This window comes from Epinephelus moara, chromosome 21 (assembly GCF_006386435.1).
Source record: "Epinephelus moara isolate mb chromosome 21, YSFRI_EMoa_1.0, whole genome shotgun sequence".
NCBI classification, from domain to species: Eukaryota; Metazoa; Chordata; class Actinopteri; order Perciformes; family Serranidae; genus Epinephelus; species Epinephelus moara.
In genome coordinates, this window is record NC_065526.1 from 7,570,410 (window position 1) to 7,598,092 (window position 27,683).

Genomic DNA, 27,683 nt, shown 5'->3' on the forward strand with positions numbered 1-27,683 from the left:
ATGTTGCCTTGAATTTGATGTTTCTCTTGCATGCCTCCACGGAAATGGCAACCATATTTATTTATTGTTACAGACTCACACAACTCGTGCAGTGTAATCCAAGTCGTATGCTCAGTACTTCCCAACACATGCATTTTAACTAAAACCTTAATAATAGGAACTGAGCTGCTCTCGTCAAAGCCAGACTCCACATACTGAGATTTTTTTTAGCTTTTGGAAAGTAGTGAGCATACGACTGGATAAAAGAGACTTGGATTGCACTGCGCAAGTTTGTAAATGGATATTTAGATATGTAGTTTTGCTGTTGTAATACACGATCCCCAATCAATCATTAAATCAATATATTTGCCATTTTGCTTGGAGTCATGCGAGAGGAAGTTATTGTGATGAGTTTAAGGTGACACAGCATCTCTAATAGATTACAAATCATCATTTTGTGGTTGAAGTATTTCCTTAAATCTCTCCTTAACTTCACAGTTTCTCTTTCCCTTTTTCCTTTGGTCATTATCGTAGATCTGTTACCCTTGAAACCACACGAGAATATCATCTTAATATGGATAGAATAAAATGCATCTGCATTCTGCACTTAGAGATGCATTATTATTGCCGATAAACGATAAGAGGCTTAAATGTAGCCATCAGTTGTTTTCTCTGACAGGACTGAGCTGTAATATTAGGGGAGTTAATGATTAATAAAGGCCGCTGGAAGAAAAATATCAAAGTCTTTACCTCCTCCACAGGCACCCTGTAAAAAAAGACGTGAAGTGTTCACATTGCGGTGCATATTGTGAATTCTGTGTCTGTGTCTGTGGATGAATCATTAGTCTATATTGTGTGGCTTTTGGCCTCAGTCAGAAGTGTTTCCCCCCAGAGCAAGAAAGGCCTGCATCTGTGAGGATTGGGTTGGGATTTTCATTTTCTTGAAACACCTTCTGTTCTGTTCTGCATGGTCCCACCGGGGACCACAGTGCTGATATTTTTAGAGGGCATGTTCCGAGAGCCTCAGTCGCCAAGAGGGAAGGACAATGGAGGGTGTGATGTTACATCAATACTTGGCGCAAGTGGGGGAAAGGAAAAATCCTGGGTGGCCTTGATGAGTTCTGGAACGCCTTTCCTCAAGGAATTTTCACAGTTTAAGAGCACCCTACACAAGGATGACTTAAAATGGCTGCCTATGTGTACAGACACCAGGTACATGTGCACCCACACCTGCACGCATCGATGCCACACACGCCTTTGTCCTCGGGCACTGTTAACTGTGTGCTAGTCGAAAAAAACAGGCTTCCTCCTAACGTTCCCCTCCGGAGTTTCAGGACAAGCTGAGGAACACTTGCATCAGTAGGGCTTAAAATGGCTGCCAGTGAAGTGCAAGGGCTCTTCTCCTCCCACAAAGCCCTAACCAGGGTGACATGATTGTTTGATTGTGAGTATGGCTTTTTAATCAGTCTTATTGTGAAGTGTAATGGTCACAGCAGGGGAGAAAGAGGGCTGCAGGCCATGCTGCCTATTTATAAGATGCTGTTGCAAGCCAGATTTACTATGCTTCCGAGTGAAGATGTTTATGGTGCGCTGTGAGTGAACAATGCGAGGTTTGATTTGTTGTCCGAATATTTTAGCGTCACGTGAAGAACTTAAGATTAGGCCGGCATCTTGAAAGATGATTCGTAGTCCTGGTTCAGTCAGTCGCCCACCCCTGGCACTGCTGCAGCACAAAGCCAACAAGAGACAAAACTGCAGATGGATTGGAGAATATTGATGTGTGCGACCCGCGGCTGCCTGCGAGCAAGGCTGAATAATTTAGGGAAGTGTGTCGTGACGACAGCCTAACACACACCAATCTCGGTTTTGTGTGTCTTACTGTGCTACTCTCCATACATCCACAGTTCTGGCCTAGATGTCTGGATAATATGGCAAGGTCTGTCTCCTTTGATAGATGCTGACTGATGCAATTCAGCACTCACTGGCGGAATTTCATATTTCTTTGGTCGAGCCAAAACTGCAATCCAGGATTTATTAACTACACATATTCCCATCAGTCTAGTTTCATATACTGAAGTTTTGCTTGGGTGAAGCAGGGCAAACACAACGTAAAACCATTTCTAATAACAGAGGTGTGTGTGTGTGCATGTGTGTATTAGATTTGTGTGTGTGCGAGCACTGTGCCACCTTGTCTGTGTGTGCCTGTATATCTCTCACCCTCACCTGCCCAACAGTTCTGTTATGGCATGAGTGGTTGAGTTACAGAGGCCCAAATTGAACCTGCATTTTTATTACAGCTTTTATTATTGTTTTTATTAAATCCAGAGTCTAGAAATCCATTTTATTGTCACCCAGAGGAAGCTGTAGTACCTCACTGTGTGGGTCACCCCTCTGACTATGTGGTGCTGTCATTTCCTGTGGCTCGGCAGATCCAGAGTGCGCCCTCGAGAGGGTGGCGGAGGATGGTGAGACCGGGCGTCTGAGGAAGAGGCTGCTCTCTCCAGAGGAAGGAGAGGAGGGAGAGGAGGAGGACGAGGAGCCTGCGCTGCACAGCTGCGACAGCTGCCGGCAGGTGTTCGAGTCGCTGAGCGATCTCACCGAACACAAGATTAATCAATGCCAGCTGACAGGTAAACAACGTTCAGCCCACCGAGCCTCCCCTCCACTCTGCCACTCAGCTCTTCTCCCACTCCCACTCTCGCTCTATGCCTTCACCAGAGAATATGCCACACTATGTGTGTTAGTACACTGCGCCAAGGGGAGCACAACACCAGACTACCAGCTTCCTTGGTAGATATCCAACAACACAGACACACACACAGGCCTCACACACATAGCACATTTTTTATATGTGCTGTACATCAATATCTACAGGCGTGACATACAAATAGGCCTCCATGTGTCCTTATAATAGATCACTGAAGGCTACAGTATGTGTATTTATAGTATGTGCATTGTGTCCTTGCCTGTTTCAGTGTAACATTTTATGCAGCGTTATACTGATTCTAACATTTCACTAGAGTATAACATGCAGCTACGAGGTCCCACAGTAACCAGACCACCAACTGGAAACAGATCCTTGCTCCAGGAAAGTCCCTCAGCTGGTCCCAGTGCTAGCTAGCCGCAGTAGTAGTGGGACTGAAAGAGAAGGATGCCATTGGCAGACTGTGTCATTGACCTGTTGATGGATGAATAGCGCTATAAATACCCTGACAAGGTGGCAGACAGAACTAATGATGTGAACTGAAGGTTTCCATGTGCTTCTCCTGGACTTGCTGTCCTCCTTTACACGTCCTGATGGGCCCGCGCTGAGAAACGCCACCTGACACACATTTCCCAATGTTTGGGCATACACAATGTCTTTTACTATGTGGCTCAGAAACAGAACATGCTAAAATGTAACGTTACTGTTTCTGATGTTGCACAGAAGCTACCGTTTATCGTTTCAAAGCGAACTCAAAGCAGTGCTCATGAGAAAGCTAGTGAAGTCTCTTCTCTGTTTACATTCAAGCACAGTTTGATTTCATATTTTGCAACCCACAATCAGCAAGCCACAAATTATAGGGTAGATATCCCACGAGTTTTACAAAGATTTTCCATTAACTGTAAGACAGTCTCACGAACATTTGTTGGTGTGTGTGTGTATGTGTGTATATAAGCGTGTGCATTCTTTCATGCCCCCCCCAGCACACACACATCGGTGTTAATTGAGGCAGAAATGCATGCATGTTCATTGTAAGAGTGGCTTTGTGTGTGCAAGCCTGCTAGTTTACATGCACGTGCACCTCGGGTGCGCTCATGTGTGTGCAAATCCAAAGTGACGCTCAGTCGACGAAAGGTGTGAAAATCAATGCACTGTTCACTTTCACATTACTGTCATCCAACAAAGGCACTCATTGGTTTGAGGGAAACTAAGTGCAGAACCTCCTGTCACCCTTTTTTTCCCAAAGTAACACCTAAATCCATGAAGCCAGCACAGATTTGTGGACAGTCTGTTTGAGAAACCTAGAAAATTAAAACACAAAGGGTATTATGGAAGTCATAGGGGAACGTGCTCCAACACTGCTTGAATTAAAATTCTCTTTAGACATTCTTATTTGGTGGTGTACTATTATGGAGATAGTCAGTAATGCAATAAGAGTGGTGTGTTTGATTCGGGGGCAGGCCTTTTATGTTCAGCCCTGCTGTAATGTGGTCATGACTGACTCAGCCATATTTTTTCAATAATTAAGCCTGGCTTTTATAAATGTCAATCTTACGGACAAATAACTCTTAATTGCTCAATGATGAAAAAAAACACAGTTTGGATAAGAGCCCCCGTGGAAACCAAACAAAAGAATCTAATTGCCATTAGGGTATTGTGATTGCGCAGAAACACTCTATTAGTATTCAAACACAGTGGGAGAAAAGAAACTTCTAGATGGCATACTAAGTACTTTGAATGTGTGTGTGTGTGTGTGTGTGTGTGTGTGTGTGTGTGTGTGTGTGTGTGTGTGTGTGTGTGTGTGTGTGTATTCTCTGGAATATGGGAGGAGATTTCCTATGTGGCATTATGTAGACATCCATGACCAATTAATCTGCCTTACATCAAGTCTCTACTCACAGATGGATCCTTTATTAGAACCATTTTCTAATCAACCACCAGCACCTGCTAAACCCTCCATTTTTTACAATTTCAAATGTTTTATTTTTGGTAAACAAATTGCAGTGCTTGACTGGAACCAATCCACATATGGAGATTTGCTTGCTGTTCCCTGACAGAACTCTTTCCCCCCCAGCTGATATCCCATAAGCGTATACAGTGTATTACCAGAACCAGACATGCCCATATAAACCCACCGACTCACATGTTTATTCCGGGCCTCATTATACGTTGCGTCTATAAAGTAAAACACAAGTTTCACCCCAGGAGTGAGACAAAACGGACTAAAATAAAGTCTAAACAGATTCGAGCTGCATGTGGACCACGCCCGATGGACAGAGAGAAAAGAGAAAGATGTTACATGTCACTGCGATCAATGGCGGCCATTGTCTCCCCCCGTCTGGCAGAGGTATAACACCTTTCCATGCACTTAAGCCGTGACCACTGCAGTGCGCTAAGGGAGCGCATGGGTATGGATTGCCTCGTGTCCCTGATGCGATCGGTGCTATTGATCGCGCTAATGCTGGACTGCGGAGGAAGGCGAGAGTCTGAGAAAGGGAGCGAGGGAGAAGGAGGGAGATGGGGAGAGAGAAGGAGAGAGAGTGCTGCAGGAATGCGTCCCCAGGGAGCCCGTCTTGGGCTGGGGCAGGGCTTCAGGAATGCTCCCCAGGAGATCCCAGTGAAGGCTAGGGCAGGGCTGGAAGAATGCTCCTCTAGAGAGTTGAGAGTGGAGGCTGGCTGGGGCAGGGCTAGAGGAATGTTCCCCCAGAGCACCCCTTTAACTCTGGAGCAGAAGTGGAGGGGCTCCGCGGGGGGAGAGCGCTCCCCCGTCCCCCCTCCGGCTCCAGGATGGCTGCGGATCAGGTTTCCGTGTGGGGATCAGCATCCTGCCGACAGGGCTTTAGGCTGCCCTGGGGAGGAGACAGGAGGCTGGAGGCACTGCTATTCCATAGGCCTTTCCAAAAACACTTCACAAATGCTTTGTCTCACTGTCTCACTGTATTGTCTGTGCACCCTTGTATTGTTACCGATCCTTCACGGAGAAAGAGAAACAGCGTCTACAGTTTGACTTTTGTTCTCAGTTGGCACAAGACATGTTCATCTGCTAGATATGAGATTGCACTGGTAGGCAAGGAAACATGCCCTCAGACCCACTCGCCAAAGAAATACCTTGCTCCTTAGCTCATTTCAACTTGTGTTTACTAGCTAGCCCACTCTGTAAATAAAAATAACACATCCAGCTCCGAGTTTAATTCAAAAGATTGCACTTTCACAAAGCCTTTCACTGTCAGTTCTCCGATTCCATGTCTCTGAAGGTATTTGAATAGCCCAGTGCACACATGGGCTGTCAGCCTGGTGGCCATTCTTTCATTACGGGTCCAGCTCCCTTGAGCAACACCTTTTCTTGTGTCCTTCACTAGAGGAGGGGCATGGCTGCTCCCCCCAGAGAGATCTGTGCCCTGCTATTTTAACCCTCTGTGAGATGACCTTTTTAATAAGTGTCTTTCTCTGTTTTCCTGCCGGCCACTGTGCGAGCAAACAGAGCATGTCTTCTGCTTCCCTCAGATAAAGGAATCAATCAGAGAGGGTGCAACAGAGAAAGAGAGAGAGGGAGAGATAACTGGGCCATATATGGATTTATATTATGTAGATTTCCCCTTTCTTCTTCCCTGTAGACATTGCAAAATGCACTCAGCTTCAATAAAATACATTTCAGATTTATGAGAAAAATACAAATGAAATATTAATACTGTGTGAAACACAATAAGATCCCCCCACAATGAAGAGGATGGCAATATGATAGTTTAGACAAATTTCTAATATGAGGTCTCTGTTTGCGACGGGGAGCCAGACAAATTTTTTAAACCCACTGATATATGTTTTCCTCTTCCCGTTCCCAACCTCGACATGTTTGTTTGAAGTGTTTGAATTCATTTACATCAAGTCGTTGGGTCAGCAGCATGGAAACATTCAGTAATACCCTCAACTATGAACAGGCTCCTGGCAGTCCACGTTTTATACTAACTGTTTCCAACAGGCTCCTATTGGTTGCGCTGTGTTTTTTTTTTCTCAACTAACTTTGTGTATTGATCCAACAGCTGCTTTGTGGCTGCCAAGAAGAATGTGCCAAACTGCAAAGACTTTATTTGCTTCAAAAGGGCTCACATAAGAGAAAAGGGACATGAGCAAGACCTGATTAGCCGAACTCTGAGCCGCTGCCGTTCATCAGAAATTCTGCTGTGTTTTTGCCGGGGCGTCTTGCGACATCCTGGTACAAAGAGCAGCACACTGATTACAAGGCTTTGAAAGGAGGAGAGGCGGTCAGGGGAGAATAGCTACTTCTGGCACAACGCAGCCACTGAAAAGAGACCTCATGCTAGAGTGAGCTCTCAGAATTGGGCTTGAGTCTTTCCTGTGTGTTTGTGTGGGGGGCATTTTCTATGTGAGTGTCTATGGGAGGAAGAGAAATAGGTAAGGAGAGAAAGAGAGGCTGAGAAAGAAAGGGAGTATTAAAGTAGATGTTTGACTCCACGGCGTAGCATCCCTGTGCGTTTCCTCTCTGTGCGACAGTGCCAGTAACGTTAACAGGAGTGTCATTAGGAATTCAAAGCATATGCCCTCGTGAGGACGCCCTCTTTCTCTCTCCCCAGTGCTTCACACCGCACACATTATGCACTGTATAAAGTATTTATTGGTCTTTGTCAGACGAGGACTGCATTTTCTGCAGAAAAACAATCAAAATAAGACGAGAGGAGCCTGCGCTTTATGCCTGTGTTTGTGTGTTCATGGCAGAGATGACGATGGCCAGCACTGAAACTCCTTGCCTCCCTCATATTCACATCCCCCTCTATCCAAAACACACCGTCTCTCATGTACTTGCTTGTTCAATCAGTCATCCACTCAGGCATGCAAACGCACACGAGTATTATCGCGCACACGCTCACACACACGCTCCCTCACAGCACCTGCGTGCTTGCACTTTGCATTTTAGACGACACATAATTCATCGCCCAAGAGGGTAAACACATGCTGTAACTTCATCCAGTTGACCTCCTTCTTAAGTAGGTAGCCACAATAGCAGGGGTGACATGTGGACATAACAGAGATAATCTCATGTACTCACCTAGAAGTACACGCACTGAGTGAAAACACTATATCAACGACAGTGTTGTTATTTCCCCCTCCACTATGTAGCATCCCTTTGAAACTACTGACTTCAGTCGTGTGACAAAGACCTGGCCATGGAGCGGTTGTCTCGGTTTCTCTTGCTCTCTTCATCTCTCCCTGGCCCTGGCTCTGCCTGCTCTTTGTTCACTCTCTTCCTCAGCCTGCAAGTCTTTTTCAGCGGCACAAGCAGAAGAATGGCACATTAAATCTTAATAGGACTGCGTCTGGCCGTGTTGAATTGCAGAGCGTGTTAAGCCGGCGCTTTCCTCCCCCTTGGCACACGCTCGTGGAAGTGGAAAACAATTGAATAAAAGAAACCGCTCCCTCCCTCTGTAACACAAGTGACTTCGGCTGCCCTGCTGAAGCTATGAGACTGAACTGACTCCGGCTCACAAATGGCGTAAGCCCATACTGAGAAACTGTAACATAAATGGCATTAGTCCTTTTGAAAATGCAAAGACATACACTGGAAGGTAGACACAGGATTTACCTGACCACCCACAATGTAGCTGTTGCATATTCCATTCTCAGTGACAGTTGGAAAATACTGCCAAAAGACTCGGCGCTTATACTCTAATAGTCTGTTGGCTGAGACAAATACATAAGAGTAGAAGAGGACAAAACTAGCCAGGAGAGACAAGTGAAATTTATTGAGACATGGGAAGGACAGAGATAGAAAGGGGGATGGGTAAAAGACAAAGAAGTGGAGAGAGACACAGTCAAGGTAGGAGAGAGCCAATCTTAGCAGCAGCAGCAGCAGCAGCAGCGATGTGAGTCCAGGCCTGCTTTGTAAGGCAGTCAGAGGTGGTAATTAGCCAGTGATGAGTTGACTGGTTGTGTGTCCAGTGCACGGCACTGCTGGGTGGGGCTGTGGGAGGTAGATAAGGCCAGCAGTGGGCTTATCTCTGAGAAGGACAGGCACCAGGCCTGCCAGGCAAATCCACCCACAGACCAGCCGCATTTTATTAACAACATCATTAATGCCAGACAGGTTATGTGCGGTGGCTCGGAAGAGAGACAGGAAAAAGTAAAAAACAAATAAAGTCTCAATTCCTGCTTGGCCGGCCAGTCTAAAGTACATAGGCACCGGTTGACGTGTTTTGAAAGCAAGGAGCTTGTGGAGATGTTTACCAGGTAGGCAGCCAACGGAAGGGCACGGAGAGCGAGCTTGGATCTTACCTCTGGGTTTTGCTCACTCTCCTCTGGGTCCCCAGAATTCAAATGATTTTCTTTTTTCTCTTTCAAACGTGGGACTGCTCACCAGAATAATGATGAAGCAGATACAGAGAAACATAACTAGGCACAAAGAAAAGGCAAAAATGTATTTTAAAAACTTTGTGGACATTCTGGGCTCGGTTTTCTAACAAATGCCTAGTGAAATGTTGATTTTTTTTTTATTTTTTTTTTCTGTCTTTTCTCTGAATCTGCAAGGTACAATCTGGTGTGCAAGGTTTGGTTTATTTGTACCTTTTAAGTAGTAAAATACACTGTTATACTAAGTTTTTTTTACACTTTAGTTTGCAGTAATCCAATATCCTTTGATCAAATGGCAGCTTAACAGGTGTCTGGTGTGTTATGTGGCAAATGAGTGTTACCTTTCTCTGGTTTGACTTTATAAACAATCGTGTGAAGTGTCTAACGTGAACAAACGGGAGTGTTTGTAATTAACACTCAGTATTAGCATATGAAATGCCAAAGAGGTTTTCAGTGGCATGTTTCCCTGCGATAATTTACACCAGTTGACAGGATGTAACATGGCTCAGAGACAAAGAAAAGTTCACCAACCAAAACGTACCTCGTTCTCAGACGCATTAAAGAAACATCCATGGGCTTTTTGAATCATGTCAATACTCCCTAATGAAAAGGTCATAGGATTTAGCTTATGTCTGCGTGGAAATGTTCTGCACATTGATCCCCAAAGGGCTTTTTCCTTAGATGGCTTTTGCCAAACTCGCCAGTAATGGGAGGAGAGGAAGGAGGGAGATGGAGGGCGGTGGAAAGAGTGACCAGTCCGACAGGTTTATGTCTCCCAGCAGGCTGAGCTCCATGGAGCAGGCCCACAGGAAGGAGCGGAGCCAGCTGTGACGGCATCCTGCTAGCCACTGTGGTTTAGGAACTTTGGGGCTACACTATCACCGACTCAACATTTCCCCCCTCTTCTCTACCCCTCCCAGGGGTTGTTTTTGTTGGCCAGGGGGTAGTGTTTGGGTGGGGGCTGCTATAGGGCTCCGTGGAACAGCCACTCCTATATTTCAGGATATGGGGAGTTCAGCCACCCACAAGGACAGGGATTCTCAAATATCATGTGAAGTAACACATTTGTTCCTTAGTGCTAATTGCCATTTTCGGACTGGAAGGTGGGTTCATAAATTTAGTTTTATGGGCAGGATGGGTGTCGTTTAAGGTCTCCAAGGCCACCAGCTGGACTATGCTTTGGCAGAGGGAACATTGTGTGTCGGTACAGAATGTAATGGTTTGACAGTAAAGCCATGCTGTCAGGTAACACAGAGATGTCCTCTTAATGTTAAGAGCAGTGGACAGTGGGGGGTCCCATCACCGCTGAGAATGTAAAGGTCATCTAATCTATTCCACCTCCAACCTGCCTGGCTGATCGATCATCCTGGAGGAGTCAATCGATTTGATCAGAGAGCCTCTCCTAAGAGATGGCCTCCCAACGAGTGGCTGGGATTCTGCGCAAGGCTGCAGAGTGTGCCAGCTTGGTACATGTCTCTGCGATAAACCGAGACATTAAAATCCCTGATTGAATAGTAACTCGCCACCTGTGGTAGCCATTCTCTAAGTAAGCTACTGATTTAAGACGGCAAAGAACATGCAACTGTTACTATCACTTCATCGTGTTATCAAGCTCATTCTATATGCAACGCATGCACACACAAATCAGATCAACAGAATCCTCCAGGACTGACTGACAGCCAAGAGAGATTGGGCCGTAGTAAACAGAGTGGTAATCTGTATATTAGGACATTATGTGCCCCCAGTCAAAGCATGATGCATCTTTCTCATCATGAACTTGGTTTGTAGAACATACCCCACAAACAAAGTCAACAGACAAAACCATCGTGTGATTGGATTTTAATCCAATTGCATTATTATTCAGGCCTCCCATTGGCCATTCATTACTCTCACATGGAGCCTGTGTGGGTTGTTATCACCCAATCAGGCTCAAGACTGTATTCTGGAGAGCATGCTTTCGTTTGCATCCTTTAAACCCTGTGAGCCTTCCCTCTCTCCGGGCCCGCCAACGGAATACCTAATTCCAAAGTAAACTGATTGCTCTCTCCAACAAGATTACGCTGTGATGATGTTAGCCAAATGAGACCGCTATTCGGATGCAACCAGGGCAGGCAAGGATGCTTACTGCAAGATGACTGATCAGCATGTTAAGAGAAACGAGGTTGGGAAAGGGGGAAAAAAACGAGGCGAAAACGAGGGATTGAAATCGAAAGAGTGTGAGAGAGTTGTGAGCGTGGGGGTAAGCAGAAATGTAATTTGCTTCTCACCTCAGGCGACTGGGCTCTGAGGCCAGTAAATATGCAAACAAGCTGAGCCTGGCCATCAATATGAAGACCCTAGATGATTACTAATCTCCACCACAGAAGTAGATTGAGGTCTGTTGAGCAGCGCCATGCAACATGAGGGGAAAAAAAAGAGGGAGGTTAGAGTCCAAACTACATCTCCATATTGGCTCCAGACATTATGCTCAGAGTTATGGGTATATTTGACCTTCAGTTTGAGATGTCATACACTATTTATGATGCATACAAATCAGCAATATTACACCATTAAAAATATAGTTGTCGTAAACCTAAAGGCCCAGACACACCAAACCAACATCAAAGAACTAGTGGCAATGAAGGCCGACTGTTACGTTGCCTTACATCGCATGCGTCTTGGACATAAAGTTGCACTTGAACACACTGTGAAGACTACAACCAATGGCCAACTAGCATATTTCTGCGCCTATTTGAGAGGAAATAACTCTCCATGCTAGGTGTCTGTAGTCTGTATTCGTCATTCAAGAAGAGAAACTGGAAGAACAACACAACCCGATTTTGAAAGAACAAAGAATTGTTACCGTGTGTTTTATATAGAATTACGATTTCAAACTTTTGCTAGGAAGGCGCTCAAAGGCTAAAAAAATTAAACTTACCTTATATAACAAGTTTATTTCGATCTCACGCCCTCTTGACTGCAGCCGTTTGTTTGCATTCCTCAATTCCGTTTCTGTCTTTGTGCACTGAGCTGAACTTCCAATCGAAGGGATTTCTCTCACCGTTTGGGTCTGTTGGCTCCGACACTGATTCAACATGCTGAATCGGCCAAAAAACAGCAGTCAAAGGCCAACTAGTGCCAACGGCGCAGGACACACTGCGAAAATTATGGTGATGGACTCTCACCGACGGCCATCCGACAGCTTGGTGTGTCATCAGGAGACATTAATCTTACATTATATTGTAAACAGAATTCAGAAACTAATGCCATAACTTCTCGGTAACTTTGAACCTTCCTCTCAACTCACCCCGGTCTTTTCATCATGGAGAACTCCTTGTCTGATATGAGCTCCTAGACGTGAGGCACAGTAGTTTACCAGCCCATTGTCATTCCCCATCCGTAATCCGGGATAAAAAAACCTATGGGACATGGACCAGGCTGGAGTCATTAGGTGTGTGCGTGGCTTACCCAGACAGCTAGATAAACCAGATGCCTCGGGATGGCCAGGGGTCATCTCTCTGTGAGAACAAGTTGTTGACGTCCTTGTTTCTCTCTACCTCTTCTCCGCCCGCACTCCTCTCTCTCGCCGACTCTTCATCATGCCTTCTCCGGCTTTCTTTTCTCTCTGTCTCTCCCTTGATTGTTCTGCACAGTCATCTCAAACACAGAGGTCCGTGTTGGAGCTTAGCAGTCAGAAGAACCTGTCAGCTAAAGGAAAGGAGGAAAGACAGACAGGGGAGCTGTCTGTGGCCCTAGGTTGAATGCCTGAGGGTGTACTACGTGTGGAGGATAGTTAGTGCAGTAGGACGCACCGCAGTCTGCAGGTGAATCCTCTCATTTTTGGAGACTTAATACATTTGAATCATCACCTCTAGGGGGGAGTGTTATGACTTTCTGTTACACAAGGAACCTTGATATAAAATGCAGCAAAAGTTGTGTCTTTTTTTAAGATATATATATATATTTTTATTTCTAAATACAGCAGGAGGGCCATGTAAGAGGAATATATATTCTAAGAATGTCTTCCCAGTCCTAAACATAATTGACTATTCCTCGTATTTTAGAGTGTGTTTCCAGCATTGAGCTTTACCCTCTGCAGTGAGTGCACAAGGCTTGAGGATGTTTACCTGGCATGGTGCCTGTTGTAGCTGCCCTCCTGTTGAGGAAAAGCAGGTCAGGCTATAGCTTTGTGTTTGTTTGTTTGTTTGTGCGTGTGAGCTTTTTTGTGGGTGTGTGTGAGCTTGGGAACACGTATGCGTTTGTGCATGTATGTGTGTGTGTGTGTGTTTGTGTGTGTGTGTGTGTGTGTGTGAGGAGAAGGGGGAGATCATTAGGGTGGAGAGGGTCAGCGAGCGCATTACATTCAGCCTGGAAAAAAAAAGCAAGATGAATCTCCAATGTAAGCATTTATTTTTTCAGGAGCAGATAGGATGGGTGGTCATGGGGGGTGGTGGGGATCTGGACTCTCAATCCAACTGAACCATCCATCTGCTCAGCCATCAATCTTCCCCCCTCTCTATCGCTCTGTTCATTTACTCATCCAGCCATTTATCCATCCTTGCCCGTGGCCAAAGGGCCATGTCTCTTCGTGGCCCTGATAATCTGGACCAATTTCCCCTGCAATTTATTTCCCAGCCAACCACCCACATGGTCAAGCAGCATCAGGCTTCTCAAGGTAGAGCCACTCATCCCAGCAAGCCCCTTTCCACCAACCACATCCTGTTTTTTTCCTCCTCAAGCCTCAGATCTTTTGTGTTTTGAAGTTTCTATTCAGTCCTGGAGTAATACAACCTTTCCTCCTTCCTTTACTGTAAACTCAGAGGCCGTTGTTTACCTCTAACGTCCTAACCCCTCTGTCTTTGTTTTCTATTATCATCTTCCATTTCTATCCATAGCTCCCTCTCTCTGCTGCCTCCCCTCTTTCTCTTTCTCCCTCCCTCCCTCCCTCCATCCTGTCATGGCTCCTCAGTATTCTGCTGCTGTCTTGTGTGGAGTGATTTTGCCCAGACACGTCTGGCTCTGGGTAAAGTGCGGTCCCCAGAGAGCGCGCTCCGCAGCCCCCAGGTCGCCGGCACCATGAATACATTATGATCCCCATTTCCATCCTGTTGCCACGGCAGCACTTTTGGAGCCGCAGGGCGATTAAGACGTGTGCTGTCGATACCCTGATAGGAGCAAAAGTTGGATCTGGAAGCTGGCCTTTGATCAGATTCCATCCTCCCGCCTGCTATTGGTGGCTTCAGCACAGGAAGACAAAGAGGGGGTCTTTTTGGCTCCTTATTGATTTGACAGGCTCACCTGCTGCACATAAGCATACCATGCATCCTCAAGCGCCTTTTCCCACCTCTCTGCTTTATCTCCTTTCCTGCCTGAAACCATTTCCCTCCCTTATTCTCACTTCCGTCGCTCCTCCCCATCGCCGCAGTTCAGCTAAGGCAGCATTATACGCAGTCTCTCTCTGCTCTCTGATATTCTGCTTTCCTCACAAAGGAAGCAACTCCCTTACCTTTTATTGTTTCCTTTTTTTCTTTGGGGGATGATGTATAAAACATGGTGCCTCAGGTAGAGGATGTTGGGTAGGAAGCCATGTCCCCCTAAATGGCCAGCCGTGTGCATGCGCCTAACACTTCACTGAGCAATCTGTCAACATGTCAGCAACACATGTTTTGTAAAAAGCCTCTGGTGGGAGCCAGGGGAAAAAAGGCACTCCTGCCAGACCAGAGAGGAAATGCTTTTTTCTCCTCTATGCAGTGGATTTTCTATTGCTGGTGCTCAGTCCCACGGGCCCCCCACCACCACCCTCCCCTCCCCCATACATACACCCGTTGTCTGCACTTCAGAAATTTGAACTGGGGACCCTCGAGGGGGTTTACTGGGAGGGTGGGGGTGGGCTGGGAGGGAGGGGCTCCCTCTTTTTCAGAGCGTATGAAATTGTGAAGGTATATTGTGGCAGGTCCCCAAGCGGTCTTTTCTAATACCTGAGTTTCTGGCGAAGCTGGAAATTACCAGCGGCTCCCCCGAGGGACGGCTTTATCCACACCAGGAAGGGGAGCAGAACTCAGTGGGGAGGTTACTTAATGCATGGCTGAAATAAAAGAATTTCTGAGACAGAGGCTGAAAAGCAAGCTTTTTTCTTTTTCAACCCCCCCTCGCTCCCGTTCCCTCTCCCTCTCTCTTTTCCTCCCCAGTAGTATAGTTTACTACTCTCTGCCTTCTCTTGAAGGGTTCTAGTTTAATAAACTTTCAGAGGATCCTGCTGGTGCAGACAGCTAGACAAATACCCTTGTGTGTTCTCTTTTGTCGGAGATACAGCTTTTTGTTATGTTCTTGCAAATTTGATTTCTCCCTCTGTCTTTCGTTTTCTCTGCCGCCCTCTGTCTCTCTCCCTTTTTGCATTTGTCTTCATCTCCCTCGTCCTCTCCACTCCCTTTCTGTCTCCCTCCTCGATACACACGCGCACACACACATACACACAAAGTCAAACTCTGTCTCTTGTGGTTGAGTTTATTGTTTGGTCTGTCTCTTCGTTCTCCCCCTCTGTGCTCCCTTTTGTTTTCTGTATGTTTTGTTGTATTGTGCGGAGAGGCTGAGATGCAGATAGAATGCAGACAGTTTGCCCTGGGTGAAGAGTGCGCACAGGCACCCTTGGTATCTATTTAACAAAACACATTCATCTATTTACACATGACCAAATATATAAAACAACCTGCTTTTTAAGCACGAGCTGTGAGGTGTTTTTAATCTAAGAGATTTGATGCCTAATGTTTTGGGGGTAATTACCCATCCCTGTATGGCTGTATCTTCTACTTACTGTATGCGAGGTTGCCCTTATTCCTTAGTAATCAGCACCTGTATCTAATGTCCATGGATCATTAATCTCGCCTTGTTCATAACCTCAAAAAAAAAAAAAAAAAAAAAAAATAGACAACATAAAAATCTCATCCCATGTATGAAATGCTTCTCTCTCTGCTTCTTTCTCCGTCTCTTCCTACCCGTCTACTGTTGGTAAATAATTCAACCTTTTCCCTGTAACAAGTGCTGGCCTTAATAGGGAGCAGTACCTGTAGTTGGGATAAACAAGGCAGCCGGCCTCACCAGTGAAACAGAGGGATTTGAGCTTCATGAGGGCAGAGGAATAAGTCGTTTCCTTCTGAAAGGCAGAGTAGACTGGCTGACATTAATTAAACCCTATAGGATAAAGGTTATCTGAGGCCTAGCAAAGCAGAGACCGTGCATGCAGGATGTTATGTCTGCCGAATCTTAATCAAGACTTCTTATTAAAGCGACATGTGTGGGCTCAGGCATGTATAATATGTGCTGTGTGCTTGTGCTATTATGTTCCCTAAATCTGAGTGTCTCACGGATCTATTGATGTAACACCTTCGGTTGTAGATGCGAGCTGATCACGCGGCTAAGTAGCTCTAGAAAACAAAAATATGAAAAACAATCTTGCTACCACCTCTGCTACATTCTCAGTGTTCTGTACACTCCTAAAAATAAAGACCGAGGCAACTTCCTAGAGAGTTCCATGTTTAGAAAACATTGTGTTGCCCACCATGCTCTGTTGTGGGAGGTGTGCCTCCTCACAAGAGATCCTCCCATGGTGCACCTGTGACTGAGTCACCTGACCCTAGCATCAGCATGGCGCTCGGGTGCCATGGCTCATGTTTTACAAATTACCCAGGGGGTCGTGCGCCACCTCTGTGCCCATATTTCCTCCCTGCTGTATGCATAGTGCGTGGGATTATATTCCCCAACTCCAACTCCTCCCTCAGACAATGAACCGCCGCGGAAGATGACAGTCACCTCACTAACCCAAAGAACGCTAAGGAAAATACAAATTAAGCAAGGGAGAAAGCACTGCTCTGACCTATCGGCTTCCTCTGTTTGTGCTGGATATATGCTGGTTATAGAAAAAAAAAAAAAAAGCTGCATGGATCCTGTTACCAGGCGAGTAGGGCTCTATGTGTTATGTGTGTGTCATCAGTCCTCCAATGGTAATCTTAGAACATGTATTTCTCACACTCTCTCCCTGACTCGTCAACTTATTTGCATGCCAAATGTAATTAAAGGTCACCTTATTGGTTATATTCTCTTGATATTTAAAGTAGCCATGTTAGATAGCCACAGAAGGAGTGACACAGGTTTTTATTACAACCTCATTGTATGCCGTTTCTATATTAGCGGTACGGTAACACCAGCTCTTTCATCGTAATAGCATAATAGCAATGTCTTCTCCTTTCATATACAGATAAAGGCTGATGTCCTCTCGTCTACAAGCCCAATGAAAAGTAATTAGCTGATATGGATGTTGCTGTCAGTGATAACTGATATTGGGGGACTATTACATTCACTCTCTGGAATGATGATCCTTGAAATGGGTTCATCACAGTGAGCTGCATATGCAGATAGACGTGAGATTACCGCATATAAGAGGGAAAACTCCTTGTTACTGCGGGAGAGTTGCATATAAGAAAAAGTCATCCACAAAAAAACCCTAAAAGATTTAACATACTGCAGTCTTTTTATTATCACTTCTAATATTTGATTTATTCACTTAATATTGTATAAGCAGATTCCAAAATCATAATGACGTCTGACGTCTTTCCTCAAGTTTACTTGTGTTGAATGGATGATAATTCATATGGTGGTGTTGGTTGGCAGTCAGACCGAGTTCCTCTCCTGAGAGAGACATAAATAGCCTCCCAGGTGGTGGTGTGTAACTAAGTAAATGGTTACTAAGCCAAGGAGTGCTGGGCTGGGTGTAAATAGGGAGAGGAGAAGTATCCATTGAGGTGTTAGAGTGAGAGGAGGGTATTCAAGGGTAAGATGAACCTCAGTAATCTCTTTTAGGGATTTTTCTACAGTGACCCTGAAAGTTTTCCACTAAGTACCTCAGCATGCAAACTTTAAGCAAAACAATCCAGGGGAAAAGTTTTTTTTTTTCAGCTGATAAATAGATAAACAGGAATAAATCAATGTGAAGTGATGAATGAATAAGTAAAATGCCCTGTAGTCATTTGTCTGGTTGTATTCAGGCCTCATATTCCAGCCCTGTTCTGCAAATGAAGATGAGGGCGAGGGCAGCGGAGGAACTGCCTCATTCTGTGAGGGGTGTGCATGTTTGCGTGCGCGTGTTTTCATAATGCTTAGTAGTATTAAGATATGATGATGAGCTGCCTGGATACCGGCAGAAAACAATAGAAGGGGAAACAAAGCAAACCCCTAAATCTGTCTGCCATTTGCGCTCACATACTGTACACACATGTCATGAGTATTCTGGCACAGTAACTGGGCCAGGGAAGTGCTGGTCTGGGGCCTGGCCCATTCTCCAGAGACAACCCCCCCCACCCGCCTCCTCCCTCTCCGCCCCCTTCCCCCTTCCTGTGCAAGTCTGTGGACACAGTCTGAGGCGACAAGGTTGCACAACAGCTCGCAAAAACCTCCACTTTACAAACATGATCATAAAAAACACAGCCTGACATTAGAAATCTGTTAAAAGAGGGGAAAAAATAATTAGGAGGACTGTGATAATTGTGTCAAGGGGGAAATAGATCAGACGAATTATGGGAAGAACCAGAAAATCTTGCCGTGGCTTTGTTACTTTGCTGTTGGTTCATTTCGACATTGATCCACCCTTCCATCTGTCATCCTTTTCCTGTGCTCCTTCTTCAACTCTCCATTTCTTTCTCTCTTTCTTTCTGCCTTTCTTGGATTCGAGAGTGGAGGAGCCTTCTGGCTTTAACGGAGAGGGGATGAAGATGTTTATTCATCTGGAGGGTATTAGAGCCATGATTAAGGAGAGGAGGGAGTAGCGAGGCTGATGCGACGTCTGCATCGCTCGTTCATGGGCCGCCTGCGGGATTCTGGCCAACACACCAGGAAAACAAGAAATGAAGAAGAATGAGGGAAAAAAAACTTGTAGTGAAATTTGAGTCTCTCGGGAAAGGACAAGAAGTTTAAATTTTAGCCGTCTTGCTTGCTCTTTTCATTCTCGGTCTCACTCCCTGTTCTCGCAGCTGAGCTAATTATTAATGAATGCGGTTTCTGTTGAACCTTGGAGAGGTGTCAGCGCTGCAGTCACTGAGGGTTAAGAAATCTTGACATTTAAGACAGGGATGCATGAAAATACATCGTCTTGCTTGAGTTGATGCTTGTTTTTTTTTTCTTCCCCCTCCCGCTCTCCTCTCCAAGATGCATGTTTTCTTCTCCCTCCTGGGCTGTCTCCAGTTGTTTTACCACTGACAAGCTGGGATGGCGTTGAGGAGATATCAAATAGAGCCACAGTGTATTAAACAGGGGAACCAAAGGTCATGGGTCAGGAGGCAGGGTTAGGCTTTTCTGATAAATGCTAATGCTAAGCTAACACATGCATCTGGGGTTGTTTGTCCATATGCATGCCGTTCTCCTCATCCTCTGTCGAAATAAAAAAGAGGTGTTGATATAAGACTTTTTTATGGACATTTGGCAGACTAACTGCCCCCTTTTAAAAATATTCCAAGTGCACTGAAACATAGATCCAAGTGTCTGAAGTTATCCTTAAGAAGTGAAATAATTGTTAGTTGAAGTCCAGCCCAAGTTTTATGGGTCACAATGAGGTGGTTTGATTAAAAAGAATTAGACCCTATTTTCCGAATTCAGTGTGTGCTGTGCGTGGTTTTAAGTAATGGATAGCGCCTCTTGAAACTTGCAGAGCAAACCCTATTTTAATGAAGCAACCATACAGTAACTCAGCATATTTCTGTGCGCACAACAATTTTTTTCTTCTCCAAGCTGATCACATAAATCAAATTTCTGTGAGTAACTAAGAGCGGAGGCAAATAAAAGAGCATCCAAGTAAACTCTTGCGCAGTGAGGAAATATTAATAGAGTCGTAGCATAGTACAGCACAGTGCTGCAGCATCTCTCACAGTGGCTGACTGACTGACTGGCTAGCTGACTGTCCGCTGGGTCCTGCGCCTGGTCTGCCGCAGTGTTGAGGGAGCAGCACACATACACACACACACACACAGAGGCTCCCCTGCCGATTGAAGCCCAGCCCAGCCCAGTCCCGCCTGGCCCAGCACTCCCTTAGAGCCAGTGCAGTGAGGCAGGCGGTGAAGGGGCATGCTGGGGGACAGATTGTCATCCTCCTTTCTCCCCCTGGGAGGCTCACTGTGGCTGCAGGTCCAGCCAAGACCTGGGGAACAGTCTCCTTCCTGTTTGTGCTCTAGCCCTACCTGAAGTGGTCAACTGTCCTTCCTCTCCACACCACCTGCAGCTCGCTTCTACAGGAGATGACACCATAACCACCACCGCTCTCCCACACACAAACTGCTCCACCTACATCCTAAACACATCCTCTCACCATCTTGCATTGCAGCGCCTTTAGGTCTTACTGCTCATCGCCAATTTATCTGCCTGTTTTAAACTTATGAATAAATACTGTATGACATACTGACCATTTAAATTATTCTGCTTGTTTGAACTGTAGTTTTGCTGCAGTGATAGTCAGAATCCAATTAACATACATTTATTTGTAATGTAAAAACACTATATCCAGCATCACAGAGGTAATGAAATGCACGCTGTGAAGTGTATTTTGGTTCCAGTATGATTCACTTTTAATATTTCAAACACTTCAAATCAAGTCAAATTCAACCGAAACAATAAGACTTCAACATTAGCCCAGGAGCCCACCCACTGCACTCTGAGTAGTAACCTATTATGAACCCCAAAGTCACCTTTCTTGAATAATGGTGTAATTAAATGTCTCCCTTCTCTTGTCTTGCTTTTTTTTCTCTTTTGAGGAAAAAAGATTTAATTTTGAAAGCAGCAAAATGAAGCACTCTTGACAATTTAATTTCTTGTTAACCCTGCCTCGGTGACTTTGCCCGGCCCTGACTTAACACTTGTTTCTCCTACAAGAGAAATACACAACAAACAGCAACAGGGGTGAAAAGGTGATAAAGAATAATGTGGTTTTTGCTCTTTGCAGCTGTTGGAACTGCTGTTTGTCCAATTAAATGATGCTTGTGTGATGTCTATAAATTGATTTTACAACCACTACAACTAAAAGAAAAGAGTAATTTCAGTTCAGCCTTTGTTGTTTTAACTGAGCTTGGCATTCCCCCCTTTCAATAAGGCTACTGTGACAAGCTTTCTGTTAAGCTTCATCATAAGTAACGTAGGTCTAGTTTAGCTAAATGAATACACTGTTGTCTGAAGAATTAGTCTCATGTACTTAAACAAATCCATAAGCAAATTGTTTAATCACACTGTGGTTATGACAGTATTAGCTTTGCTTTTATTACTTTAGCATACAGACACTGAAACCAACAGGGGCTAACATGACAATGTGTTAGCTGGCACTTTGGATGAGAAGCTCAACTTTTGTTATCGTCGGACAAATGCTAGCATTAGTCACGTTAATCAAATAGTCCCAGAGTGCTAACATCAGTAATGTTATACAAGAGGAATTTGAAATAACAGGTACGCTAGCGAACATCAGGCGCCATGGAAAGAATGTTAACAAAACCTGGTCTCACTCCCAACACGTCAAATACTGATACAGGCGCACTGAGGCACCCTTTAGCAGTGGTATGAGATAAACCAGGTGGCGGCATATTTTGACCCCCTGAGCAACTAGCATAGAATAAACAGCGAGAAAGTCCACACATGTGGAGGATGGGTCTGGACTTTCACCTCTAAAACTGCTGTTTGTTTCCTGATTGAAACCAAGAGTCAATCGAGTTATTCAATATGTGCTACGCTAGTGAGGTACTTCACCAGACATAATAAGACGTATGTCACATATGCAACAAAAATACTTATTTTAAGGCAAACCATGATGTCTTGTCTTAACCTAACCCCATGCATTTGTTGCTCAAAGGTAAATACCTAAGAAATTACTTACGTTAATTTTGTTTCGAATTTTAAAAAGACACAATGCGCGTTACAACCGTAAATCAACACCCCATCCCTGAGCATCCAAAACTGACGCAGGAGGGGTAGCTCGAACGTCATAGTTTGACATGTAGGGTCACTGATCAAGTATCAGTATCAGTATTTGACGAGCTGGGAGTGAGATTGTCTTGTTAACACCAAACGTTATCTCCAAATAGTGATGACTAGCAGTCGCTAAATCAAAACAACTCAACCTTATCAGGCTAATTAACAGTCCAAAGCTTGACTTATCATTATATAAGCCAATTATGGTTATCAGTACGCTACTGTAAGAGATTCTTACCTTAAGGCATGCAGGCAGTGAAAACTGACCACTGCCAAGTGTAATGACACAAGACAACCTCCATACAAGTTGTACAATCCACCATTTTTGATGCCTTTGTTCAAATGAAATGTTGATATTTCTAAAACAGTCAAATATTTGATTAACAGCATCGTTAAAGGTCTGGTCATCCACTGTGTGGCATTCATATGTTGTAATAGTATGCAGTTGTTATGGAGGATGAGAAATCTGTTAATCGGCAGTAAGTCATGCTCTCAGAGTTCAAACACTGCGGTTATGGATTGTTACATGATGCAGATTTTCACAGGAGGAAAAAAAGAGGCAGACCCTGCCCAAAGCACAAACATCCTCCGTCATTTTAGAGGCACGGCATTATCTCAAGAAACATTATTATTGATTGTCATCATTAGTATTGATTTCAGTTTGTCCGTGTTGGTGGAAAGACATTGGTGTAGCAGGGACACATCTCTGCGATAAGTAATGGAATTCCACTTTTCATTGTGTCTCACTATCATGGAAAGAAAAAGCCTAGTAAAGGATGACTGGCCGCCCTACTTTTCCTCCTCTGGCCTCCCATTTGTCTAACTTTCCTGGGACGCCACTGGGGCACTGTGATTTCTGGGACAGTGACCAAGTGCTCCTGTCTGAGCTGGGGGACGTGGGTAATGTGGACAAAGTAGTTGACAGTTTGCCGCTTCCCCATGGTTGAGAGACAGAGCCATGAGGGCCAGAATAATGGACACCCAGACCACAGAGTCAGGACAGCGCTTGATGTTCCAGCTCTTTGTGTCAGGCCCTGTGTGAAAAAAATCCCCATTGACTGCAGTTTTGGGGGTGTGTGCATTTCTCCTTCAAGAGCGTGTGTGTGGAAATGCGTTGTGTACATGATGTTAGGCCAGAGTAACTCGATGCTACGGCACTGATGAAACCCCGGGAAGTGAATCCTTATTTCATCTACTGTTTTGCTACCTTGTTCGGTAAAAGATAGCATCCTTGTTCGTTGCTCCTCACAGTCACAACCCCTCCTTCTCATCCTGTAGCATAGTGGATTTGATTGATCTGTAGCAAGGGGGGGTGGGGGGACCTGACATTTCTCAGTGATGTGTAAAAAATATATTGTGTTTGCTAAGAAAAAAAAGAGGAAAAGAGGGAGACAGGCTTAGTATACACACAACGCACACACCCACACACGCACAGACAACACTATGTCTGAGGTTGAGCGGCAAATAGCTGCTCCTTTAAATACCTCTACTTGTGCGTATTTGTGTGTGTTAATCAGCTGCACGGTGCAAAAAGCCACGTCTAGCCACCTGGCACTTTTGTTGACAGCTACTGGGAATTATCAGTGTTTCATTTTGACTGGATTTGATGTCTTAAAACAGGGATGTAGCAGGACTACTGTGAGTAAAGCCCAGCCCTGGGCCTCTTCCAACAGCTCTGCGTCCTCTGAGCTCTCGGTCCTGAATCAACTGAGTGATTCGTTCATCTGACTGGAATTAGTCCCAAAACATCGACCACCCCTCTCTCTCTCTTTCTCTCTCCCTCTCTCTCTCTCAGTCAGAGAGATTGGAGGCTTAGCTAATGTAAAAAATTCTCTCACCACCTCCTCTATTAGATCTTAAGTGGTTGTGTCACAAACAGGGCCGTACATGATAGTGTGTTGTTCAGACACACATTGCTATTTGGGCATCAGAACAGGAAAAGCGTTGAGATGACACATGCATTGTCTCATGGGAGAGGCTCACTACTTTTCCCAGTAACTGTAAAAAGATCCCCTCTCTGAATATGAAGTGGGGTCACGGTGTTACATCAGACAAGTTGTCAGCTTTTTGTTTATTCATTGAATCCCCAATCCCCAATGTGCCACAAATACACTCACACAAACACATCTCTTATGACAACCACTACGTACAGATCTCTGGTACAACACACTGGAAGATAAGGTTTGGCGGCTGAAAGCGCAGCCATGCTTTGCTTCACTAGAATGGCTTTTGAACAAAGTCTAGCTCTGCTATAGAAGTGGCAGATGAGTGATAGCAAAAACACTTTTCTGATAAGATAAGGTCCTGGACCTGGATAAGAGTTTGGCTTCCTAAATAGAAGAGGTGTACTCTGTTGCTGTCAGGCAGTGATAAGCCATCTTGAACTGCTTCCAGGACCTCAGACACGAAAGGTCTGGGCACCAGCAGTGAGTAATTCCCAAACCATGGTCCCTGAAAGGTTTCAGGAGGGTGTATTACTAAATAAAAAACAATAGACTAACAAATGTCTGTTTAGGAGGCACTGTGTGTGTTTGAGTGAGCTCAGGGCAAAACCTGCTAACAAATGTCAAAATATCTGATAAGAAATAAAGTAAGTAAGTAAATAATGATGAAAATAAAACTTTATTTATTTATGTAAGTGTTTCCTTACAATTAAAAAAAAATAAAAAGCCAAGGCAGTCCGGTTGAAATAAAAACTTCACAGAACATCTTAAGAATCTAAAATTTATACTGCAATGGAAATTCTTTTATTTTGGTTTGAGGATATCAGTGTGTAGAGCTGGTGGTTGTAAAGACATTTTACAACATTTTAAAATGGCAAGATAGAGCTGTGTCTGAGTTAGAAATTTACAAAATACCCCTGCTAAGCACTGAACACACCGGAGTAGATTTCGTCAACCTCAAATTTAGAACCTGTGCATTTGTCCCCCCTAGTAAAACTTTTATTTTGACAGAATTAAAGGCATTTACATCATAAACTGATGCAGAAAAGGTCCAAATTGGTGCATAGAAATTCACCTGAATGCAGGAAATTAAGTGTTTGATGCTCAAAATATTCTGGTGGTCAACCCTGAAACAAAACCTACGTCCTTCACTGTGCAAATATGGTATTTTGGCAAAAGACCATTTCTGTTTTAAGCTTTGTATTTCCTCCACCACATCCCCATTACATTCAAGAGGAGAATTAATTCCACCTCTTTTGTCTGTCTTTTTCATTTGTGGCACGAAATCAGAGAAAAGTAGGTATTAAGGTTTTCTCTAATTCCATTACTAAAGAAATTGCTCCACAAACCAAACTCTCAGATGCATTTGTGTTGCACACATTTGCAACAAGTGTGAAGAATTAGCACTAAAATCATATTCCCTCTAATCTTGCACACGGCTCACACTATGACAGAGTGTTATCTGTCCGCCACGAATAAAATTACACTAATTCTTTTCAAATTATGCATATTATTTAGCATTTAAAATTTGGAGACAATATTTTCCACCATATGTATTGTAGTCCAAAGGGAAACAATGTCATCAGGAAAATTAATGACTTACTCTCTTAGAAATATATTCATATATCTTGCTAATTCTCAAATACATTAATTGCATAAATCAAAACATTCTTCGGGGGTTTTGAAAGCTGCTGCCGCTGTGTGCAGAAATGGCAAACCTACCTGTTCCCAGCATTAAGGATTTTATTTGAACAGGAGTATTTACTCTGGGAAAGGGTGCTATAAATGAACATAGAGGAAGTGGTGCACAAAGAGCAGTTCAGACTGGCTTAGAGGAAACTGAGACTTGCGTGTGAAGGGGGATTTTTAGAGGTTGCTTTTGCAGTAAAAGAAAGAAAAGAAACACTAATTTGTATGAAGGTGTTAAAAATGTCTTTATTAACCAAATGGATTCCTTGAGCTTAACAGGCTACACTTTTTTTTTTCTTTAAATTCCCAAAAAAGTTTTCATGTGCTGCAGTCCGAGGCAGATTTTATATGTTAGTAGTAAATATGGCTATGGCACATTTTATGCCATCCCCTATAGGAGCTCTCCAAATGAGGTTGTTTTGTTCCATATAGGAGACATTTAAAAGAGAAAGAGGGAGGGGGGGTAGGGACAGAACTCCCAGAGAGGGACAGGCCTTAAGATGGAGGTCTTCCTCCCAGGACGTGACAGGCTGTTGGCTGGAGGATGCTCAGGAAGGCCTTGGCAGACCAACAAAGACAGCCCTTCAGCTGCAGGGTGTAGTTTTTCAGGCCCCAGCATCCCCTTTGGCAGCAGCACAGAGAGTGCTGGCGTGCACAGGCCCCCGGCCCGAGAGACAGGGAAGTAAGGCCCGCTCTTTTATTTACTCAGGCTGCTGCTGAGGCCTGGGCATTTCTTGTCTGGGTGAAGAAGGAAAAAAACAAGTCTCTCTCTCTGTTTCCTCTTGAGGTCTCCTGAGGAAGATTGCTCTTTCATCTACAGTTGTTCACACACTTGTTTCGGCCATTGCGCTTGTATTTGTGTCTTCTATGTGTACATGTATGTCTGCACATCTATATGTTTGTTACTGCCAGTGTGTGTGCAGTGTGTGCACTGGTGCTCTCTTGTGTGTATATTACTGAGTGTGTGTGTGAGAAAGTAAAACTATAGTAAGTCTCGCTACGGAGGACAGTTGTGCCCGAAATGGACAGTTTCAGCTCTGAATGTCTTCGAAACAAATGCAATCTTCTTCTTTTTAATCAGGCATTTTGATGGTCAACATACTGAGACAAAGGACTGCTGAAAGCATTGATAGGTTTCATTTTAATGTTGGGGTGACACATGAAATGAGAGGATGGGGGTCGCCTGCAAGGAAATTCCTAGCATCAACTAGTTGATTTCCTGTACTCTGGTGAATTTCATGCACCAATTTGTGCCTTTCCTGCATCAATTTATGTGTAAATATCTTTAATTTTGTCAAAATTAAAGTCTTTTGCTACGTTCATGCTTTTACCAAACCAATATTGATGGGGACATGTCCACTGCTTCTCTCCCTAAAATCTCCACCTATGGCTGAATTCAGAAACTCGTGACACACATGCAGCATATTAAAATGACACCAGTACAATAATCATTTTAGTAATACAATAGGTGCAACACAGAGGCAAATTAACAAGATTATTAATCTGTATAGTATTGTTTAAGTGTACAGCAGCTTCTTTAATATTCCCCAAACCTAATATTAACATAGCAATTTGCCCATCTAAACATGTTAGCTGCTAGTAGGACTAAAGCAATGTTTGCGTCTCCCACGTGTCCCCACAGATACGGCGTCATGTATGTGTGTTATTGGAGCTAAGGTACTAAATAAATAATATACATTAAGTAAACAAACCAAAAAGAAAAAAATGGAATGAGGTTGTCCTGACAGCATCGTAATGTCTCAAGGCAAACACATGCTCATTTAAGACAGTAGAATTCAATTTAGCCTTGTATACAGGCCCATTTATTTGTTTGTTTTATACTATTGTCTCCAAGCCAATATGTTTGACTGTAAGGCATTGGCTGGGGTCATTCTTCTTGCACTGTCTTCTTCTCCTATACCCTGGGAGGCAGTATGAGTGAGGGCAGATCCGCCCCCTCTGTGGAGGAGGGCATAGCACTGAGTCACCCATCCTCCCTCAAACCAGAGAGAGAGAGAGAGAGAGAGAGAGAAAAAACA

General features: G+C 44.3%; 1 protein-coding gene across 10 annotated transcripts in view; it reads left to right on the forward strand.

Moving 5' to 3' along the window:
• The window catches only part of LOC126383162 (zinc finger protein 521-like), a 97,227-nt gene that overhangs the window by 13,348 nt on the left and 56,196 nt on the right, over nucleotides 1–27,683 (forward strand). For 7 of the 10 annotated variants that reach the window (XM_050033619.1, XM_050033618.1, XM_050033613.1 and 4 more), the window contains exon 3: nucleotides 2,409–2,609. The exons of the other annotated variants lie outside the window; for them this stretch is intronic. Coding sequence is in view for 5 of the 7 variants with exons in the window: in XM_050033613.1 (XP_049889570.1) it covers nucleotides 2,409–2,609 (201 nt within the window). In the remaining 2 variants the exon portion in view is untranslated. The remainder of the gene's footprint in view (nucleotides 1–2,408; nucleotides 2,610–27,683) is intronic. 10 annotated transcript variants of the gene reach the window in all.